Below are 23,123 nucleotides of genomic sequence, written 5' to 3'. Positions count from 1 at the left end.
TAAAATGCTCTTGGGTCAGAAATGCCATGTAATTTCATCAGATGTTGTCATTTTAAGAACCAATCTTGTGTATTGAAGGTGATTTTCACTATATGTTCAATTGTTTTACACAGCTGTCTGGTTGTAACTTAGAATAGCCATGATAGCTAATTATAATAAACAGGCTGTTCTAGTTACATTCTGAATGTATCTATCAAATGACAGGAGCCTTGTGTCAAGAAAATGTTAGTTATTTTCTTTCAGTTACACTTGTTTTTCATTTGACAAAAATATTCAGGACTGTTGATTCATATGCTTTTCTTTTGCAGCTAACCTTTTGATGGGACCAGGGGCCTTTGTCCCTGAATAAAGCACTTACAGGGGCATACATTGATGTGTACTATCATTTGTGTATTTACACTGTCACACTATTATGTTGATTGATAAAAGCTCTTTCACTGTAAATCACCAGTCTCTTTTTTCCCTTATTTGTTTATTAAAAAGGCTGTGTTATATCACAAGATGATCACTGTGATATTGCCTTTTTGCATTTATGTGACATAAAGCAATCATCAACCAATCAATCAAAAGATGATTTTTGAGGGAACCAATCCATAAAGTGCTATTCAAAACTATATTAGTATATCGAAGTGTGTGCACAACTTGGTGGCGGAAGAAGAGAATGGCTACATACTGTAAATTCCGAAATATTTGCAATGTTTTTATTATTTACAAAACTGTGACAGAACAGATACCTCAAAAATAATAACTTACAATTTCAAATTTTGATATCATTATTTGAATTGCATAATTTATTGAAATCACAATGATTAACCTGGCATTTTTTGTCCATTCTTCAAATTTCGCAACAATAAATGCACGAAATAATAAAAGCAGGCCAAAATTTCGGTATTTACAGTACTTCTTACAACGTCTTTTAAAAGATTTCTATAACAAAAATAAGAAATAGGTAAATATGTACAATGATGTAGATAAATTTGAACTCTTTGGTACAACACACCCACTCAAAAATATTTGTATTATGAAACACCTTTTCTTAAAAAATCCATTGGTACTGAATGCAATCTGCATCTTATAGCCTATTGGAAACAGAGAAATTAATCATTGTTAATCAAAACAAAACTGTTTCCTTTTAAAATGAGATTCAATATATATATAACAGACAACAATATGTAGTACCAAATTTATTAAAAAGTCCCTCCAAATATAATAATAAATAATTTAGCTATAATAAATAACTGTTTCCTACAGCAGTTAAATAATTAAAAACCTATTCATTGTCACATATAGTTCTATTCAATCTGCTTCTGAAACTTAACATAGTTTTGAAATCTTTGATTTTCAATATTTCAGCAATGGAAACTAAATGATAATCATTGAGATTCAAATCAGACTTTTTCTCTGTTCTTATTTTTGTAATGATTTTCAGTGATAATAGAAAAGATTCGGACATTGTTTTCTCAAGAGGATAAATTGGAGCTGTCCAAAGACTTAATTTTTTTGAGTTATCTTCATCACCGCTGCCATTATTTGATAACTTTTGCATGTCTAGTTTACATATAGACGATACATCACCAAGAGTCCTCTGTAGAAAAATCAGATCCTGAGGAGGTGCCTGTTTTTTGAGATTATCATTTACATGGAAGAAGATTGTGACAAACATTGTGGAACCATTGTGAAATACAGGCACTGTATGTAAAAATACATCATGTGGAACGTCACACTGCTCTAGATTCTCACTCAGCTCAGATGTCAACAAAGCACAGTTACTAATTATAGAATTTTGACCAATGTTTACAGGTATATCAGCATGAAAATATTCAACGACAGTACCGGGTGATACAGTTGAATCTGACGTTACACAAGAATGCATTACACATCCTTGGTTGACATCAGAAAATTTCATCTTCTTTGAGAACTCTTTACTTTCTCTGTTTTCTACCCAATTATTGAAGACATCCATTTCCAAGCCTACTTCTTCTTGAAACTGTTTGTCGAAACAAAAATGCTGAGAAAATTCCTTAGTAGTTCCAATATGTATGAACCTAGAGGAGTTCATTAATAGAAGTGAGATGTTTGTTTCTTTCAGTAAATGAAAGATTTTTTCTCTGGTTGGTATCAGGCTTGGTGTTGGATTGCTGACATTAGGAATATGTGATGTGTAATCAATGGTAGCATTTGGTCCAAGAGCCTGAAGGAAATCACCATAGGCATCAATTTCGCAAGTAATTGGAGAATTTTCTTTGTAAAAACCAATTAGTTTCTTGGCCACATCCATTCCAAAGAAAAATGAACTGTCTGTGTAAGCAACATCCCCTTTGACTTTAATGTTACTTGGGAATTTTAAGATTTTATCTTTTACAACAGCATCTTTCTTATACATAACAGACTGAGAGGGTTTCTGTAACACTTCTACACATTTCTGGTTTAAGATATGTTTGGTTGTGTCAATAGTTTCTGGGTTCTCCAAAACATACACACCATGCTGGGTACCAATCTGAACTGATGAGGGATGAGCTAAAGCTGTAAACCCAGTTTCTTGAAATTTCCATGGCAATGTTTCCACACCAAGGTTATAAACCAAAAAATCATCAGCACATGACAAAAATACTCCAGCAGGCATTCGAGGTATAAATGGCCAATACATAGCTAGTTTGAAGTCTAACATCTGGTATAAGGGGTTCCCAGTGGGTATTGCAGAAAATATTTTGCCAAGTATGCTAGCGCTAGGCATCCTTTTACTCTGTCCACCAGCATGTAATAGTAACACCCTATTGTCATACAGACCATTTCCATATTCCTTGTGTAAAAAGTCCAAAGCAGTTAAAGTAGAACCTCCATTACCTAAAATTAAACAGGAAATAAAAAAAAACATTGTAGTAAGATTTCTTTTAACATTTACATGGTGGGTCCAGCATGTGGAGCAGGATCATCTTACCCTTTCCGAGCACCTAAGATCACCCCTGGTTTTTGATGGGGTTTCTAATGCTCAGTCTTTCATTTCCTTTGTTGTTTTTTTAATACTGTTGTTTGTCTTTTCATCTTTTTTTAATTTTTTGCCATGGCGTTGTCAGTTTATTTTTGACATATGAGTTTGAATATTACTTTGGTATCTTTTGCCTCTCTTTTATAGACCTAGCTGAGAGTATTTACAATTCAAAATATACAATAAAAACAATTTAATGTCACTGCAATTAATCAGAAGTCTGTGGTGGCATGTTGTAAATGTCATAATGGTAGATAGATGTAATGATAGATATTTTTATTTTAAAGTATAACTTGGTACACGTACATGAAAAACAATATATTACAATTGTAAGCATATGTATTATAGTCAATAAACCTGTATATTTGTGCCAACTAGCCTTTTGAGGCTTGTCAGATGCGGATCCAGGATTTTGAAAAAGGGGAGGGCTGCGGGGCCCCCAAACTAGACAAAATTTGTAGTGGGACCGGTAACCATAAATGAAGCTTTATAAGGGGCCCAGTGCCCCTCCCCCCAAAAAACAAAATCTGTCTCTGCTTGTGATTCACTGTTGTTTATGTACGAAATATTATCTAGAATTTGTACTACAACATGTACATGCAAATAACCATGACAACTTTATTGACTGTTACAAGGCATGGTATCGATTCCTTAGTCCAATCTGTTCAGTCTGTATACAAACACTTGGCATGGTACCGATTCCTTAGTCAAATCTGTTCAGCAGAGTTTACTTCATATATTCAAAAGAAATAAATGGCAAAAGACGCAATAAAAAGTTAGACAAAAGTCCCAAAAACCTTGTACAAATATTTTGTCAAACTTTTCTTGGCATTTATGCAAAGGAATGATTTTATATTTCATTTGTATTTGGTCTGCAGCTTGATAATATTGAGTTGTAGCATGAAGCCGCATGATCAGTCAGGGGAGTTACTGAAATAAGTGATTTTTAAATCACTTGTTTAAGTAGCAAATTCGAAGTTTTGTCTCAAATTTTGATTTTGTAGTTTTACAAAAATTTAAAACACATAGGTTTAGATAATATCTTTTCATTAGTAAAATTGAAAAAAATGAACCTTTTGCTTATTTTAAGTAGCAAGGTTTATGCCTTTGATGCAATCATTTAGCTGTAAATTCAATTTTAGTTGAAAAAATGCTATAATAAAGGCTTTTCATAATGAACTGATACTTTTTTAACAGATTTTTCCCACCAGTAGGAGTATTTTTTCTGTAAAATTCAAGGTTTCATCTTACAGATTATGTAATAAAATTCTACTGTTCGCGATCAAAATGTCACTGTTCGGGGGTGTTGAATTTAGTGGGGTTATTAAAATAATGATACTTAAAGAAGTGATTTTTTTTAAGGAAATTGAGGTATGATACTTAAACAAGTGATTTTTAAGTTATTATCTCAAATTTAGTACAAGGTCATCACCTGACATGACCGGTCATCCTATCAATACAGATGTTGGTTCTGATAATTTTAGCAACATAATTAGTCCCTGGATCATTAGTATTGTATATTTAAAGCTACAATAAAATTAAATCGCTAAGTCTAGTGATTTATTTGTACTACTTAGATAGGTGATTATTAAAGAAGGACAAATCTTACTTCCAACCTTTGTGGACATAATGTTACTTGAATCAGTGATTTAGAAAATCACTCATTTAAGTAAGTCCCCTGACTGATGATACATGATAGAAATTTTTGCATTTGCCATGCAGCCACTTTCTGTTTGTTGATAGTTTGAAATTTCACAACACTCATTGTACAAACTAAATTATTGTCAAAAGTTTTCTTTGCTTCAATGAAAGGGAATAATCAGTTAAGCTTCAGTATACATTTTGTACATGTTACCCTAATCAATTGCATGCAGTGACGTAGGTCCAGATATGGTATTGATCTTGTTATTATGAATAATGAGCTAACTTAATTACCAAGTTTAGGCCCAGGTGGATCTGATATAATATGAATAGGTAGATTTGTTGGCACTTCCTTTCTGCTTAGTTTGGCTTTCAGCTGAGCATCAAATATTTCTTTCTGATCTTCATCTGCTGTTGTTATGACAACCACATCCCAAAATTTTGCATGGCCACTGTCTTTATCTTTACCTATTAATAAATAATACTTGTAAATTTTTAAATATGTTTAATTATATACATGTACTTAATATACTGAGGATTCATCTATTTTTGTGGGTACCAATTTTTGTGGATTGAGGAAAACTTACACATTCATGGATATTCAATTTTATGGTTTTGCTAAAGTCTGCATACAAGCAAATGAAAAATTTGTAATTCTGTGAAGATTTGAATTCGTGGTTCACCAGTACCAATGAAATCCATGAAAATTGGTATCCAACAAAAAATAATGAATCCACAGTAATACACACCCCTGCTACCAAAACACACCCAACTTTATCTTAAAAATTCTGTAGAGGTGCATGAGTAAAATCCATTGAATTATGAGGACATGCATACAAGAAATTAAGTGGCAGAGGCGGATTTACAGGGGGTAATCAGGTGGCCTGGGCCCCCTTATGGAGCTACATATATGATAAATGCATAGACTTTTTACATGTATCACATGGTAAACAATGGCTTACCAAGGTCGACTCCCCCTCCCTTTTTCAAAATCCTTGATCCACACCTGTATAAGAAAACTTTTAAAACATATAAAAATTTCCGTACAAGACATAATTGCTGATTTTAACCTATGATATAAGTTTCATAAAAATCTGGCAAGAATTGAACATATGATAGCGCTAACAATGCAATTTTCCATATAACATGTATAATTCATGTTTCCAAGGGGCTCTTTTAACAATAATTAATTGGCACTGATTTTCGAACTCGTCCAAAACATTGCTAATTTGAACCTATGATAGAAGTTTCATAAAATTCTGGCAAGAATTGAACAAATGAGAGTGCTAACGATGCAATTTTCCATATAATAAATGTTTCCAAGGGGCATAACTCTTTAAAAGGTAATTGATCAAGGCTGATTTTCGAACTCGTCCAAGACATTGCTGATTTAAACTTATGATGGAAGTTTCATAAAAATCTGGCAAGCATTGAACAAATGAGAGCACTAATGATGCAAATTTCCATATAATTAATGTTTCCAAGGGGCATAAAAATAATTGATCGGGACTGATTTTTGAACTCGTCCGAGACATTGCTGATATAAACCTATGATATGTTTCATAAAAATCCAGCAAGAATTGCACATGTGATAGCGCTAACAAGACCAGACAGACAGATGCATAGAAGGACAGACGCCCTGTATTTCTTTGTCCCCTGACGTGCAACTTGCGCGTAGGACAATAAATCAAATCAAATCAGTTTATTTCCTAATTAAAGGACCCTTGAGGGCCTGATTTTTATAGTTTGTTCATATGTTGTGCAGTTACAACACTGTCCCAGGCTAGGGGAAGGATGTGCGCCCACAAACATGTTTAACCCTGCCACAGTCTGTATGTGTCTATAATTCAGTGGTTGTAGTTTGTTGCTGTATATCATATTTGTTTTTCTTTCATTGTTTTGTACATAAATCAGGCTGTTAATTTTCTCGTTAGTATTGTTTTACATTTGTCATTTCGGGGCCTTTTATAGCTGACTGTGCGGTATGGGTTTTGCTCATTGTTGAAGGCTGTACTGTGTCCTTCTTCTTCTTTATAGTTCAGCACTCCATCAACATACTTATGTTAACGTGCCGGGGACTAATGTCACTATGCAGGGCGTGCGTGGGATATATAATTTCTATGTACAGTTAAATATATACAAATAAAAGTTCAAAGTAGTTTTCTTTTCCTTCTGCTTTGTACTATACATTTTGGTTAAAACTATATACATCGTAATTTTAATTTATATGCGTAGGTGTTTGTTGAGAACAGATATCATGGATATTGGGATCTGTTCTCGGAAACAGTCAAGTGTAGAACATTTTACTGCAGCTACAGGTAGATTAGAAGGTTCCATCGTAATATTGTTCTCGGATAAAAAGAGTATTTATATGAGTCTTTAGTTGTATGTATTGGTCTGTAAAAATGATTGTGAATTTTGTCTTGTTTTTTTGTCAGAGTGGATGAGTAGGTCTATTGGGTAAATGGCTACAAGATTGTGTATTATTTTATAGATAAAGATGATGCGTGTTCTTATTCACCATTTTTCTAAGGTTGTCCAGTTTTGAGATTGTAGCATTTCAGTGACAGAGCTGGTGTTGTGGTATCTGTTGCAAGTGTATCTAGCTGCCCTGCGCTGGACCATTTCAAGTTGGTGTGTTTGAGATTTGGTATGTGGGTCCCAGATGCAGCTACTATAGTTGTTAACTTCTGTCATTTGGTCTCTGGTGGAGAGATGTCTCATTGGCAATCATACCACATCATCTTCTTTTTATATGTCAATTACAAACAAGAAAATAAGATAACCATGATAAAAAAAAGACAAACATAAACGCACTCATTAAACATATTATATGATTTATATAATATGATGTAATATGTACTGAGATAAACAATTTGAGAGACAGCTTGGTGAAAGAAAGATAACTCCACTCTGTATATTGTCACTAAAACCTGCGGCTTCAGTTAGGTGTGTCAATTTGGTAAATTTATTTTCCTATATAGCTTCAAGATGGTGTATGATTTTGTAGAAACAGATGATGCGTGTTCATATTTGCCTTTTCTCAAGAGCTGTCCATTTTTGTATTTGCAGCATTTCAGTGACTGAACCAGAAGTGTATGTTGACTTTTTGTTGTACAGGTCAGGAATAACCACCAATTGGTGGATTATACCTCGATTGATGTATAATCCACCAATTGATATATAATGGTATAGACCAATTGACGTATAATTCTTTGTTTTTCAAAGCAAATTATTCAACCAAAATGGAGCATTGTTTTCTTAAAACCATATTATTGTATGAAAACATGTCAAACATTCCTAGTTTAGTATAGTGACATAACATATTGCATTTAATCAATAATTGTATTTGCAGTTTCTTCTATTGTTATCTTGTCAATTCTTGATTGGCAAATTTACCACTAATCAACTGTCAATGGACATCAATACTGTCTGCAGTCATGTGATTATGAGTACAACTCCACAGGTGAATGGAGCTCTTTGTTAATACTTGACTTTCATTATTAAAAGTCAATCATGGTCAATAGTACAGATGTTTCAACAAAAGAATTGTTGTACACATGCATTCTCAAGAGATGCAGCAGGCTTTGACAAAACTGAAACTTTCGGAGGACTCAATAATGGTCATAAAATAGGTTGTGAGTTGCAAAATGATGCTCCTATCTCACACTAGCATTTTATAACAAAAAAACTTGCATTATACGTCAATTGGTCTATACCAATATATGTCAATTGGTGGATTATACGTCAATTGAGGTATAATCCACCAATTGGTGGTTATTCCTGACCTGTTGTAGGTAGCACGGTAGTATTTGCATTCCAGAATTTAGGTTGCTCTTTTGTGTACCCTACTTAAGTCAATGTATCTGAACATTATGATTGGACAAAAAATACAGTATCAACTGCACATACTTTCCCAAACTGAGGGATGAATCAGGTGTAGAAAAATAGGAAATAATTTTACATACAGATGAAAATGAATTTTTGAGAATTTTTTTTAATTTTGTATTCACTGCACGATAAAAGACCTAAAAGCACTAGTGGCCTTAGGTTCTTAAAGATAGCAAAAAAAGTAAACGGTCATGATACATATTCAAATTCATTTCTGAATAGTAAAATGAAAGTACTTCAGTTAACTGTGAATGTAGAATTTTTAGCAGTGTTAGAAAGTGGTGAAAATTCTAAAAAGGCTATCATTATCCCTTATGGGCCAGGAAATACTACCATGCCACCTTAAGGGGGATATACATGTTTACACTAAATCAATGAAGGATTTTTTTTTACCTATGCAATTTGTAAGTTTATCAATAAAAAGTTGATTAAGGGCAACTATGATAAAAACAGCCCTTAAATTCCACCCCTGGGAGTGAAAATTGCTGATTCAGCAAATTTTGCCTGATCTATGGGTAATAAAGTAAAAATTTACCTAGAAAGTAGAACTTCATTATTTTTATGTAACTTGCAATACATTTTTAATTATAAATGCTCGCTTTAACTTATCGCAGTGTCTGACACATGTGCAACCACTGGAATTTGAGACGCGACATATTTTATTTGCCTGTACATCCTATTATTTTGACCGAAATAAATAAATTGCATAATTTCTCATTTTTTTCCACACAAGTACAGCTTTACTAGTTTTCTTTAGGTTTAATTTGTAGTTCTGTGGTAACATGACACCAGTATGAGCTTTTTTGGAACCAGCAAGTGGTTAATTTGGTCCTTACTTATTCATTTAGCCCTCATATTTGGCTGAAATAGAGATAGCAATAGGGGTTTCTTTACACTGACAAGACTATTTTTTTTTACAAAGAATGTAATTATGACTGTTTATCAGCAAGATTGAATAGTTTATTCATTTTCCATGCAAATGTCATTAATTGTTTTGATTTTCTGACAATGAAAAGCACAATAAAGGTAAAATGATTATGTAAGGGGACATAATTTAACTTAATGCATTCATGAGAAATAGACAAACAGTCAACTTAGAGATATATTCTAGTACATATATTGTCAAAAAGATTTTAGAATAATAGTTAACTGCCATCTAAAGAATCTTGTTGTGTTGCCTTCATAATCTAGAAATGCTTAAAGTAATGTAAGGCATGCTGTAAAATGTGGAATGGACTTTAATATCATTTTTCATGATTTGGTGCTTAAACTGTTTCTTTCAGTCAGATTAACTATAAATAGAGTTGGCAATTCAATAATTCCTCCTGAATCACCATGTTTGACTTCTGTGTTGATTTAAAACATCATATATTTGGATTTTGTTCACTCCTTAAGTAAAAATGGTAAGATGATAAAAAAGTGAAAATCTGCCAGCTGGGGTAGGGGTGTAATCTTTCATTTTTTTTGGGTATAAAATAAGTGCAGACTAGTATTCTTTATTGTAATATGTTACATAGTAAGAAGGCTATGCATCATAGGTGTCATGACTGATTTCAAGTTTGAAATGTCTTGGTTAAGGTAGCACGGTAGTATTTGCATTCCAGAATTTAGGTTGCTCTTTTGTGTACCCTACTTAAGTCAATGTATCTGAACATTATGATTGGACAAAAAATACAGTATCAACTGCACATACTTTCCCAAACTGAGGGATGAATCAGGTGTAGAAAAATAGGAAATAATTTTACATACAGATGAAAATGAATTTTTGAGAATTTTTTTTAATTTTGTATTCACTGCACGATAAAAGACCTAAAAGCACTAGTGGCCTTAGGTTCTTAAAGATAGCAAAAAAAGTAAACGGTCATGATACATATTCAAATTCATTTCTGAATAGTAAAATGAAAGTACTTCAGTTAACTGTGAATGTAGAATTTTTAGCAGTGTTAGAAAGTGGTGAAAATTCTAAAAAGGCTATCATTATCCCTTATGGGCCAGGAAATACTACCGTGCCACCTGTACGTGTACCTGTCCTGCGCTTTCATTTCACAACATTAAATGATTAATTGGACTAATATTTACCTCTAATGGACGAGTAGTTACTGAGAACATTTTTCATAAAAGTAGTGATACCAGGATCACCCATTTAGCGTTCCCTTTTATATCAGTTTCAAATAGATAAATGAGCTCTTGATCTTGGGTGAAAATTTGACAGGTGGTGCTCTTGATTTCTAAATAGAGTTGCCTCCCTTGGATCCGGACTGGATACGATTTATATCCGTTTTGTTTTCTCTCAACTGTCTTCAAATTCAACTGTTACTAGACGTTGCATGTGTGGTTAATGCACAACTGGTTTAAGAATCCAACAAAAAATAAGTAATATTTTATTAGTTAATTTGATGAGCAAAAATAACTGTATTTAAAAAAAAAAAGTTTGTTATTTTGCATTCATTTTTCCAAGTTGGATTATGATCCTATGCAGGCGCAGATCCATACATTTATTAACTGGGGTTCCAGCACATGCAGTCATGTAAAGGGGTCCAACCGTATGTCTCCATACAAAAGCATTAGTTGTCAAACAAAAAGGGGGGTTCCAAACCCAGGACCCCCTCCCCCTTTTGGTCGATCCGCCCGCCACTGTATGTATATTTGTACCCATGTATTTGCTTGGTAAATCTATGAACATAGTACTTTTTATGCAGTTGATATTGAAATCTGCTGCCTGAAGCCTCCCACTACTGACTACCGTGGGTGAAACAGGAGACTGCTGATCTTACTAACAAATTCCATTATACTATACTAGTGTCGCGGCGCAGATATAATTTATCATTTTGACTCCGAGACATTACTTATTTGTTTGGATTTTTATGTAGTGGTGAATATGTTTACATGGTTAAAGTCTTTTCTACTGTCTTATGTTATTAGAACATATTTTGGATATATTGCCAGACGTTAATTGATGTACATTTTTCTATCTTGAATACCACGAGTCTAGTCTCACTTTGTAGTGTAGACTACATAGGCGGATCCAGGGGGGCCCTGGGGGGCCCGGGCCCCCCCTTTTGTGGGAAAAATTTGGTTGATTATATAGGGAATCACTGAAGCATGACTGGACCCCCCCCCCCCCCCCCTTAGGTCAGTCAGCGGGCCCCCCTTATGAAAAGTTTTGGATCCGCCACTGGGTCACCACTGTAGGTCACGGTTCAAGCATACATTGAGAGATAGCTGATAGTATGGTTTTTTTATCATGGCTATATGATTATTCTATTCAAGAATATTGTATTGTTACGCCTAAAATATTGTGTTGCTTTTTCAATTTGGAGTGTATGCCCATGAAGGATCATGAAGGATGTAATCATAGTTGACTGTTTTTTTTTATGATTCTGATGATGAGCATTTACCTAGATGGAATGAGATGATAAACCAGTCTTGTCCCCATTATGAAGTTGAATTTTAGTCCTGTTATAGTTTGGAGGCATCATCTTTGTTTTTGATGCTTCTATAGATGATGCAGTCCTCGACAGATAGCTTTAGAGTGAGTGTGCTGTAGATATTCTATGAAATCGTTCATGTAGATAAGAAAGGGACTTTGGCCAAGGACATGCAATGCATAGTGGCATTCAGATGTTATCTCTATTGTCTTAAATTGTTCTGCATATAGTAGGATTATCTGTGTATACGGTTTTTAAAAAAAATCACGTATCCAATTTAAGGTATTATTGTCTATCCCATAGTATTTTAATGCAGTACTCTTTTGTGAGGGATTTTGTCAAATTTCTGGCGAAGTCTATCACAATGACATCAGTTTGTATGTTAATGACGTTGTTATTATATTATTTTTTGTCAGGTCGTGTATCAAAGATATTGGTTATGTCTCGCATGAATGTTGTGATCAAAAGTCCTTTTGCAGATTTTATAATATATCATTTATATATTATTTGACTATTCATTGTACCACATCTCCTTATTTTATTTTGTTTTCAAGTCTGTCTTGCGAGTGAGTGACTCGGTTTACACATCAATAACCTCGAGACAAAGTGTGTAAATTTTTAAAATGAATATGTGTACTTAGTTTCAAGTAGATGCGGCCACAATTTCATGATAAACTGCATTAAACTGCAACCGGTTTAACCGGGTGCTGGACGGACTAACGGGCGAACAGACATTCATATCGGAAAACACAACAATGATCCCTACTACCGTAGTTGGGAAGGCCTTTGAAAAGTCTGCCGGGACAACGGCCACTTAGTGATAGCAATTAAAAGCTCCCATTTGACTTCGACCATGCAGATGGCTAAATAATAGTTTAACCTCACCACATGTGCATGCATACGACCAAGCTTATTTATTTTAAACCATGAGAATTAATGAGATTGTCAAGATAACAAGGGCACTATGAAAATTTTACACACCTGGAAATTAATAATTGTATGTGCCGAACATAACACAGTGATATTTATTTATAAAACATCTGCATGACTTTTATATGTATGATCTTTTAAATTATTAAGAGTTTTGTAAATACTGAAAACAGCCCAAAAAAAATAAGATTTACTAAGGTTTGTGAAAATCAAAAAGTGCATACTTTAATGATTATCATATTTTTGGAGGATTGGTGGCAATAAATGTGTCTAAGAATTTTTGTCTCGGAATTACCATTTTTAAAAAGATATTTATGCAATAAAATAATTCTTTACAAATATGTTTTCAGTATATATGCAACGTTGGTATTGATGTATAATTGATAAAACAACGGTGCATACTTAAAAAGACTGCAAATTAACTCACATTATTCTAATATAAAAGAATACACAAGTAATAACAAGACTTAGTCTTCATCACACTGGATCAAATATTATATGATATTCAACTTGGTGAATAATATATAATTACAGAGACATATATAGTATTATATGTCTCTGATAATTACTAAGGAATATTCACATCACGTGACGGGGTTAAAGTTGTCTCTTGATCTCGATCAGTTACATCCCAACTCCTTTGTTCTAACAGGGGTGATCCGAATCAGAATCACCCCTACCAGATCACCCTACGTTGAGTTTCTTTGTTCTGCATGCTTTCTTTTGTTCTGTAACATTTTGGCGGGAATGTCGAACACAAAATAAAAATTAGAAATATTTATGCGGAATAAAGACGAACTTTCAAAATTTATGTAGAAAAAATCCACTAAATTTCCAGTGTGTATGCGGGGAATCGAACTCAAGACCTTCAGCATGTGAAGCCACGATTCAAACCTCTACACCAGAACGACTGGGAACAAACTTACTGTTAATTTAACATATTCAAACATTGTATCCGGCGGCTCATAAAGGGTTATATTATATAGTAGTATATAAAGTATATTATAATTATTCTATGGAATTCTGAACTAGATGTTATGAAGCGTAAATGTTTTTTTATATAGTATAGAAGAGCTGGGATGTAAAATAGTTATCCCACTCGAACTTGGTGTGTCAGTGTAAGATCACCCTCTGGCCTCCGGCCGTCGGACTGATCTAAAACTGACACATCGCGTCCTCATTGGATAACTATTACTGGAAAAACATAAAATGTACAGAGAACAACAAAATTTTGATATAGGATGCAACCTTATGTATATTGACAATAATGAAACTTATTTATTTTAAATTTCAGAACACATTGTAATTACTGAAACGATGCTTTAAACTATGGTCGTATTCAGTTTTGTCTCATGTTATAAACAATTTACATGTTTATATTGTAATGAATTTTTTTCTGATGACAAAATAAAATGTCAGAATTATACATGCAAACTATTTCTGAAGAGTAATATTGAATCTTCAAATCTCTGTAATTAACTGGTATCTTACCCATCTTTTATATCTTGGTTTATATTCCTCTAAATAAACAAAAACAAAGTATTTAAAAAACAATTGAAATATCAAGTATCTTTGATTCGTCTTTATTTTTGGTAGTGTCATACTATACAGAGAGATTTTCTCACAGACAAGGGACAAGAAAGATAAAAGACTAAATAAGCTTTACATATTATTTTACATTAATTGATGGTTGTTGATAAGCGACTTCATATTGTGTGGCATACGACCGAGCGGTAGTCCACTTAATAATATACGGATAGTAACATCAATTGGTATATAAAAAAAATCCATCCTTCGATTATGTTGATATAAATGTGATTTTAATTAATGAGATTACTGAAGTGTGTGCACGTGCATTGACTTGAGCGGTTTATTTTTTGACAAATAAATCCAAATTTATCTGCCTTGTCAAAGGAAACAAGTAGCCAGAAATCGTTGATATAATCAGGTAAGAATTTGCAATCACTAGTGAAGAATAAGAAAAAATAGAAAGAAAACTAAGTTCTTGACATTTCAAAAGTCTTTATAGTTTAGGCCTATATAAACAAGATATCACCTGATCAATTAAGACTGCATGTTCATATGTAAACAATGCATTTACTAATCAATTTCTAACTTTTGTCTCACCCAAAAAGGAAGACGTCTTTATAAACAATTTATACAAGTACATGTGTTCTTAATTAATCGTTCTGTTTGAATCATCGATTAAATTTGCGATTAAGAAACATTTTATCTAATTTGACACATTTCAATCATTTTGCCAGTAGTTTTGTTTTACAATATTATGTTTAAATGCTTCTTTCAAAATTAGGATAATGGCGTTTAATCATGATTTAATGTCATAAAGAATTAACATTTTGACATTTTCGTGGCCGGATATTTGGTTTTTGAGGTCGCGTGTACGTTGGTCATATAAATTACACTACATTAAGTTATCAGTATAGAACTTAGTTTTAAATACATGGCGTTTTAATTGACGCGAACGTTCCACTATGGGGGAAAGCATGAATAATTCGGTGAGTTTATTCTGTACTTTAAGAATTTTCAGATTTACAATTTCTTGAACTGTTTGTTTTTATATTTTTTTACATTTGTATATGGATTGATTAGACTGTATTGTGAGTAGAGATGTTACGAAATGGTATATACTCGACGCTGAGGTTGACACATTAGACTTTAAATGCGGGTATCGTATCAAACCACAAAAGTGATTTAAAGATTTATATTAACTGTGTACCAATTAAATCTTGTGTTTAAACTGCATGATATTGATGTCCACGTATATTTGTTCCTTATAACAGACGTCCCTTTGATCTCTTTATCATGGACATTTCATTATAAATATTTATATTGGAACAATAAGTCACGGCCATAACAATAATTCCTTGAGGTTTACAAATGATGAATCCCAAAATATTTCTTTCTTTTGGAACACAGACAATAGGCAAGAGTATTGCAGAAAGGATATAAAATCCAGAAGAAAAGAGAGAAGGAAAGCCGAGAAAAGAAGTCATAGATGAGAGAAACAACCCCTTCCCCCGCCCCCACCAACCCTTATAAATTAAATCAATATTTACTTGCTGTTTTTAATTTTTTGAGTTTTCGAAATCAGCAGCGACGGACCATTTAACTTAAAGTGGTATTTACCCAAGGTCAGAACTTTTGGACATGTTGCAAACAATGCAGAACCGACTTATTATATAATATGATGAAAGTCCAGCTGGCGGACGTGCAGGCGAGCGGGAGAAGAGAGTACCCTTTTTGAGTAATAAACTTCTAACATAGGAGCTTCTAGACTTTGTACAATGCCGCGGTATTTTTATACATAGAAAATCGGCAATTCCTTTTATGGGTTCATTTTTGATATAGTTTGCATTTTTTTCGGAGTTTGAACCTTCGTGAATTTTTGGCAGTCGTACATATCATGCATATGACCAACATGACACCTCTATAGCCTCGCTTGCCCTTATTAGACCTTGGGAATGATTTTATGATATAATAATCTTTTAATGGAAAAGCTTAATTTCCCTTATACTATTTTCATGTAAAATGTTACTGGTTCGACCCAGCGAAATGAGAATTTTTAGAAAAAGACATCCTATACATATTCATGCATAGTTTTTTAACATGTCGAATTGTAGGTCTGAAATTGTCTTACCCGTTTGACCAGCCTTTCCAACAGTCCAAAAGTCTAAGGCATGTTGTTTCTTTCTTTGTTTATTTCTTTAACTTTAACTTTAACTAAGTCTTAGGAAAAACAAGTTTAAACTGAAATTGTAATTCCTCTTGTAAGGGTTCTATGTCAAATGTGACTGTTTGCCTGTTTGACATCCTAAATACCGGTACATTTTTCAGCATATTTCTCTTTGAGGTTTCTGTTCATGCTTCAAGTGCACAAAGTACATGCTTAGATACCAATTCTGTGTGAAATCTATACCATAAATACTTCTTAGTCGACCGTAGAAAAAATGTGACAACTACGTGGCAATTGACAGCAATTGTCATGCCATTTACAGGCCTCGGGCACAATTTTATTTCAGACACTGGCATTGCATACATACGCATGTTTTTGTGGACAATGTATAGGAATCATGTACAATATTTTTGTAAAACTCGACGCAGTAGTTTCATAGGACAACAGGATGATTCTCAACAGTTTAATTTACTGCCTTCAATTGACCAGATTTCCCACAGGATTTTGTCGTTGGTGGTTATAAATTATACCGCAGATCGTTCTCCTCTCGTTACCATATACAGGCGTCGTAAACTTAGAGCTACATGTAGACCAAGAGCAGAAAGAATATAATGTAAAAAAAGTGAACTATTCTTGCGATTATCGTTCGGGATTTCGGGTATATGTTGAACACGCTATTAGCCGCTTAAAAACTTTCAAACTCAAATCAACCAGACTGTGGAGCTTTGTGCGGGTTTAGTAGATATCGATTGGTTTTGTTTGTTGTTCGTCCAGTGACAAATATTTCATGCATTTTCAGGACGAGGTTACGAGTGGAGTGTCAGATTAATAATTATGCTCGAAGAACAGTAATTAATATAAAAAAATCAAACTGGCTTATTATTTGATTTTTTGTTCAATCTAAATGTTCATACTTGAATTACCATCAACCCCCATCCCCCGCACACGCGTACACCTTTCCCGTCCTATAATCATAAGCAATGATATAAGAAAATAATCTTTCTAAATTAATATAATTTCAAATGAGCAAAAGAAGTGTGTAGGATACATGGTTAACATCACGCAACTTGAATTTTACCTGTTTTAACCGATAATCAATGTTTTGACACAGTTCCCACATTTAAAGTCTAATTTGTCAACCTCAGCGTCGAGAATATACTTTTTCGTAACACGTCTAGTAAAATGGTAGTGACTTAGACTCATAAACTTTATAAAATATTGGTATAGATCAAGTTAGCAAATGATCGGAGCGACTATCGTAAACGGGCTATATATTGATTGATGGGTACCTAACGTCGAGCCGAAAATATCACAAGCGTATTCAGGACGATAGCATATTGTTGTCATATCCCTCTTTGCCCAAGAACGACGTGCTGTGTCGAGTATGTAAGGATCGAAGGTCAACGCCTACAGGAAATACCGAGGAATTTGGTTTGACCATGACGACAATCAAACTACGGTAACCCTTTCCACGCTACCATGGAGGTGTTTCGTGGGGGAGTCTTCTCATATTAAACCACAGATAAATCATAATTAACGATATGATCATCCGTTAACCCATTAAATGCTCATTGATTCATAATTCGAGAACATTCAGGTTTGCAAAAAAATGTATTAATGTTTCATTTGATATCTTGCATACTTTAGAAAAAAGTTTTAGACTTCATTTTAAACAGCAAACAGAAGTAATGATTCATATTAACAATTTACAAATGTATATAGAGGTTTGCACAAATTTTAAGATCTAACATAAAACCCAGTCCTCACTAATTAGCGCGGAATGAATAATTTCTAAATACACACTTAGTTAGGTCTGTTGCAATCGTAAAAAAAAATAATGATTAATTGATTGTTGTTTGCTTAACAACCAGTGCCAAATATTTCATTCATATTGAGGAAAGGAGACATCAACAATAAATCCAATAGGCAGGTTCTGCAATGTGATTTGATCGATATAAAGGGATATGAACCCATTATCTTTAAACATAATCGCAAGGTTCTTTAATGTGCACAGAGCGCGACACTCTCCTCTAATCAGAATTAAAGTGTCGTCCCCATTCCGATCGAACGTATCGGCGTATTTATAATTCAAGGAAATTCCAATGGACGCTCCTATATTAAGCATGGATTTCACTGTGAATAGGAGAAATTAGGGTTACCATATTGCAATAAATCAGCCAACACTGATGTGATAGTATCAGAAACCTAACGTAATGACATGATATATTCTACATGTTTTTAATTAAAGTTATCTTGCATGTCTTATTTCTTTCATTTAAAAACAAATGATTCACATTGTTTGAATAGTTTTCATTAAGTTTATTTTATCAATTTCATCCACAATTTACCATAAACCACAACGTATACAGCTCTGTAAAATTTTACAATGTCGAGACAGTAGACAACTCCATATAAATTCTTAAAAGGACCCGTAAGCGAACATATAAGTCGTAGGTCTCAGTCCTATTGTATTGTAAGCGAACATATAAGTCGTAGGTGTCAGTCCTATTGTATTGTAAGCGAACATATAAGTCGTAGGTCTCAGTCCTATTGTATTGTAAGCGCACATATAAGTCGTAGGTGTCAGTCCTATTGTATTGTAAGCGAACATATAAGTCGTAGGTCTCAGTCCTATTGTATTGTAAGCGAACATATAAGTCGTAGGTCTTAGTCCTATTGTATTGTAAGCGAACATATAAGTCGTAGGTGTCAGTCCTATTGTATTGTAAGCGAACATATAAGTCGTAGGTCTCAGTCCTATTGTATTGTAAGCGAACATATAAGTCGTAGGATTCAGTCCTATTGTGTTGTATCTGTCATATTATATATACTCTTTTCTCTCGAAAATAAGGAATTACAAATAACATGTATAATCTAGGCTTAATACGTTTTGAAAACAAGTTTGTTTTTATCAATGCACTTTTAAGACGTGACAAGAAAACCTCCTTTCAAAATGAATTATTGACACTGGCCTAAAATTAATGCGTACATAAAGTTAAAAGCAGGTTGTTTATATTCACATAACAACTTTATATTTCTATGATATTTATGACAGACCCTGCCAACACTCAAATATCTACAGATGCAATTTTAAAACGTCAATAAAACAAAACAATGCTTAAAAAGAAGAAGAAAAACACTGGCGCCAGAAAGAACGGCTTCATAATGCAACAAATATAGAAAAACATATAACGCGAAAAATTATAACAGTTCTGATAATTAACTTCCCCCTTTCTATATTAATAACACAAGTCATTTATAAAGTATAAGATGATCAAACCTCATAAACCTATTCAGAAGATACAAAGCAATGTAAAAATAAACAAAAAAAAAAACAACCAGAAAGCCATTGGGATTGAGAAAATGAGGCATATAAATAGTATAAGCTTGGCTGTAGAGTTAATATATGCTCTTTACAAAAACAGTTAAATAATTCAAGTATAATTTAGAGAATACAAGTAAAGTGTGTATTTATAGCATCGTAATTTGTTCATATCCCACAACAAGCCTAACCATCTAAAATATATCATATAAAATGTATTATATAAAATATATCATATATAATATATCCTATAAAATGTATTATATAAAATATATCATATATAATATATCCTATAAAATATATCCTATAAAATATATCATATATGAAATAAATGATCGCCTGACTCGGACCTTACACATTATTTGGCACCTGGCACTTAAACATTTTTAAAAATAATTCTGAAACAACCGTGCTAATTTGAAACGAATATTCTAATGTTTGCGTTTTTTCGTCACAGCACACTAACCAGTCTTAGATACATGATTTTTTTATAGTTGTTATTGGCTTTGAACTAGCTGACAGTAACTGCGAGTACTCTCATATCTTTACTTGGTGTCTTTTTTGTTGTGGGATGTAAAAATGCACAGCCACGTCCGATCTGTGTTTTCGTTAGATGTTTTCTGCTTTGTATCGATCTGATGAGTTAATTAAGCACTTTTCAACTGATTTTTATAAAATGAAATTGAAAATGGAAACGGGGAATGTTTCAAAGAGATAACAACCCGACCAAAGAGCTAGTTTGTTCTGATGTTGTACTGTTACACCCCTGTCCCAGGTTAGGGGGAGCGTTTGGCGCCAGCAAACTAGTTTAACCCCGCCACATTCTGTACGTGCCTGTCACAAGTTAGGAGCCTGTAGTTCAGTGGTTGTCATTGGTTCATGTCTGTCATATTTGTTTTTACCAAATTGTTTTGTTATAAATTAGGCCTTTAGTTTTCTGAATTGAATTGTTTCATATTTTACATGTCGGGATCTTTTATAGCCGACTATACGATATGGTTTTTTTTCTCACTGTTGAAGGCCGTACGGTTGCCTATAATTGCTTACATCCACTTCATTTGAATTTTGTTGGATAGTTGTGTCATTGGCAATCATACCACATCAACTTATTTTTATATAACTTGTCCAAAGACAGGTGGTAAATGTTGATTACTATAACTGTAAATATCTAACTTGAACATAGCATAATGTTAGTCAGTGATTACAACTGTCCCGATAGGTTTGCTATAGTTGACCTACTTCTGACTTAATTATATACTCATGGACCTTACATGCCACTGAAATGACAGTTTTCTCAACCGTAGCAAACAGTCCTTGCAGATACCGAGAGAAAGATGAGGGAACACGTCAATGAGACTTAAACAAAACAACACCAAAAACAAAACTGACATGCAAAGGTTACGTATGTATGTAAAGTTGATGTATGATATATAAAGTTGTATATATTGAGTAGTTGCAGATCACGGATGACCACGGTCCGTTATGGGTAGACTGATGTCTTTCATGGGTAAAACACGGTAATTCATAGGCAGACCTAAGTCCTTCATGGTAAAATTGCATTGTGTGATAGATGAACGATTCTGGATTTTTTGAAGCCTTAAAAAACCAACGAATATATACTCTAAATCAGAACTCGTTGAAAATAAATATGTCCATATCAAAGTGAAGTAAATGTTGTCTTTCCCTTTAAGTCTTCCAAAAACCAAGCCTCTCTAGAATAAAATAGTTACGATCCCTTAAATCTGAAAAAAAATCGGTTCTATCGTCGATTCGCTTACTCGTCCAAGTTATGAGCATAGCGAAATCCCAGATCTTACTTTACTATTAGATTGTTATCCTTAAAATCCAAATACTTAAACGTGCGAATTGGAAGTCAAGGATTTGTGTGATTTTTCTGTGTAAAGAAAGGAATTTCAATCACATTATCCTGTAAAATTTTTCAAGTCGTTCTGATGTAATAATGTCTCTATGTAACCAGTTATACTGATTATACTCTTTAAATTAGGGTTCTGAAATCTTAGAACTTTAATGTTTACCAATGTCCATGACTTGCAATTCACATGGAAAACAAACACATAGAAAGATAAGCATATCTGCGTTTGTTTATACGATTTCATAATTCACCAAAGAAAACAAAATTTGATTGATTTATCATACATTTCTTAAGATATGATAGAAAATGACTTCTCCAGTACTTTATGTTATTGCTTCTGTTAAATTTGTCAGAAAACGTTGATGTTACATAAATCAATGTCATACAGTTTAAATAGACATGTCTGAAACAAGTTTTAGAAACAGAATACTTTCAAAATGTTTTAGATACTTTTCAATCTACCTTACTCTAATTTCCTGACTGGACAAGACTATTATGTGTCCTCTTCAACGCAATATGCAGTTCTTACTCTGTCACTGACACTGACTTTCGTGCACAAGAACAGTTTTATATTCTTCAACCTAACATAAAGTACTGTCCTCTATGTCATAAAACTACAAATAAGGACATCTATTAATGTAGATTATATCTTTATCTTTTTATATCCACAAAATATAGTTTAGTATTTTTATATAAACTTTGTGTCAGTACTATGTGCAAGACTGTAGAATGAAGTTTTGGAAATAAAACAGTGATAAGCTTACCCAAACACACTATGCTTATTTTATCTAATTATGTAAAGAGATTCACAAAATACTGATAACTTGTACAAAAATATTGTACAAATTATAATTTGTACGAAATTACAATTTGTACACAACATATTATATATAAATTTATTATAATCTTATTTTTCGCTCGGATTTTAATGAAAAAGGTATCAGATGCTATTACCAAATGAGTCTGTGTCAAAATTAACGGTTGCACACCATTTAATTGTGCAAGTGGGGCCCTTGCTGACATGTCAGTTTTCTAGTTTTGACTGAAGTTTTATTTACTATTTATATGTGGAAACTGATACGATATGTGGTTTGCATTTCTAATATTACACCTGACCACCTATGAAAATTAATCATTTCGTGTGTCCATTAGCGATATTTGCCTATAAAAAGGGGAGAAAATTAGATAAAGTCAAAACAATGAATAGAACGACAACATAAAAATGAAGACTTGCTTGTTACTATCTTACGTAAGTTTATGGTCTTTGGTAGATTGATTGTTTTACCCAACATCTCCTTTTTTGAAAAAATATTTTACAGCAACTTGTTTTGGACTTTTTACTCTGAAATCAATTACCA

General features: G+C 33.2%; 2 protein-coding genes across 2 annotated transcripts in view; one reads left to right on the top strand and one right to left on the bottom strand.

Annotated features, from left to right (window-relative positions):
- Window positions 1–1,171: 1,171 nt before the first annotated feature.
- LOC127714815 (fucose-1-phosphate guanylyltransferase-like) lies at window positions 1,172–10,738 on the bottom strand. Its single transcript, XM_052220846.1, has 3 exons — window positions 10,598–10,738; window positions 4,922–5,095; window positions 1,172–2,844 (listed from the first exon to the last, which is right to left on the bottom strand). Exons 1-3 carry the CDS (start codon window positions 10,659–10,661, stop codon window positions 1,271–1,273), a joined length of 1,812 nt encoding a protein of 603 aa, XP_052076806.1. The 5' UTR covers window positions 10,662–10,738; the 3' UTR covers window positions 1,172–1,270.
- Window positions 10,739–14,605: 3,867 nt separating this feature from the next.
- Window positions 14,606–23,123, top strand: part of LOC127714816 (protein jagged-1a-like) — a 45,280-nt gene continuing 36,762 nt past the window's right edge. The window contains exon 1 of the mRNA XM_052220847.1: window positions 14,606–14,824. The gene's annotated coding sequence lies outside the window, so the exon portion shown is untranslated. The remainder of the gene's footprint in view (window positions 14,825–23,123) is intronic.

Source organism: Mytilus californianus, unplaced genomic scaffold, assembly GCF_021869535.1.
Source record: "Mytilus californianus isolate M0D057914Y unplaced genomic scaffold, xbMytCali1.0.p SCAF_9, whole genome shotgun sequence".
Taxonomy (NCBI): Eukaryota; Metazoa; Mollusca; class Bivalvia; order Mytilida; family Mytilidae; genus Mytilus; species Mytilus californianus.
The sequence above is the reverse complement of the archived record's forward strand: the minus strand, read 5'-3'. Positions and strand labels throughout refer to the sequence as shown.

Coding starts and splice junctions, on each gene's coding strand:
- LOC127714815 (XM_052220846.1), bottom strand. CDS start 10,661: ATGGGTGATCCTGGTATCACTACTTTTATGAAAAATGTTCTCAGTAAC. Junction 5,096..10,597: donor TAACTACTCGTCCATTAGAG/GTAAATATTAGT, acceptor ATTTATTAATAG/GTAAAGATAAAGACAGTGGC. Junction 2,845..4,921: donor TCCACCTGGGCCTAAACTTG/GTAATTAAGTTA, acceptor GTTTAATTTTAG/GTAATGGAGGTTCTACTTTA.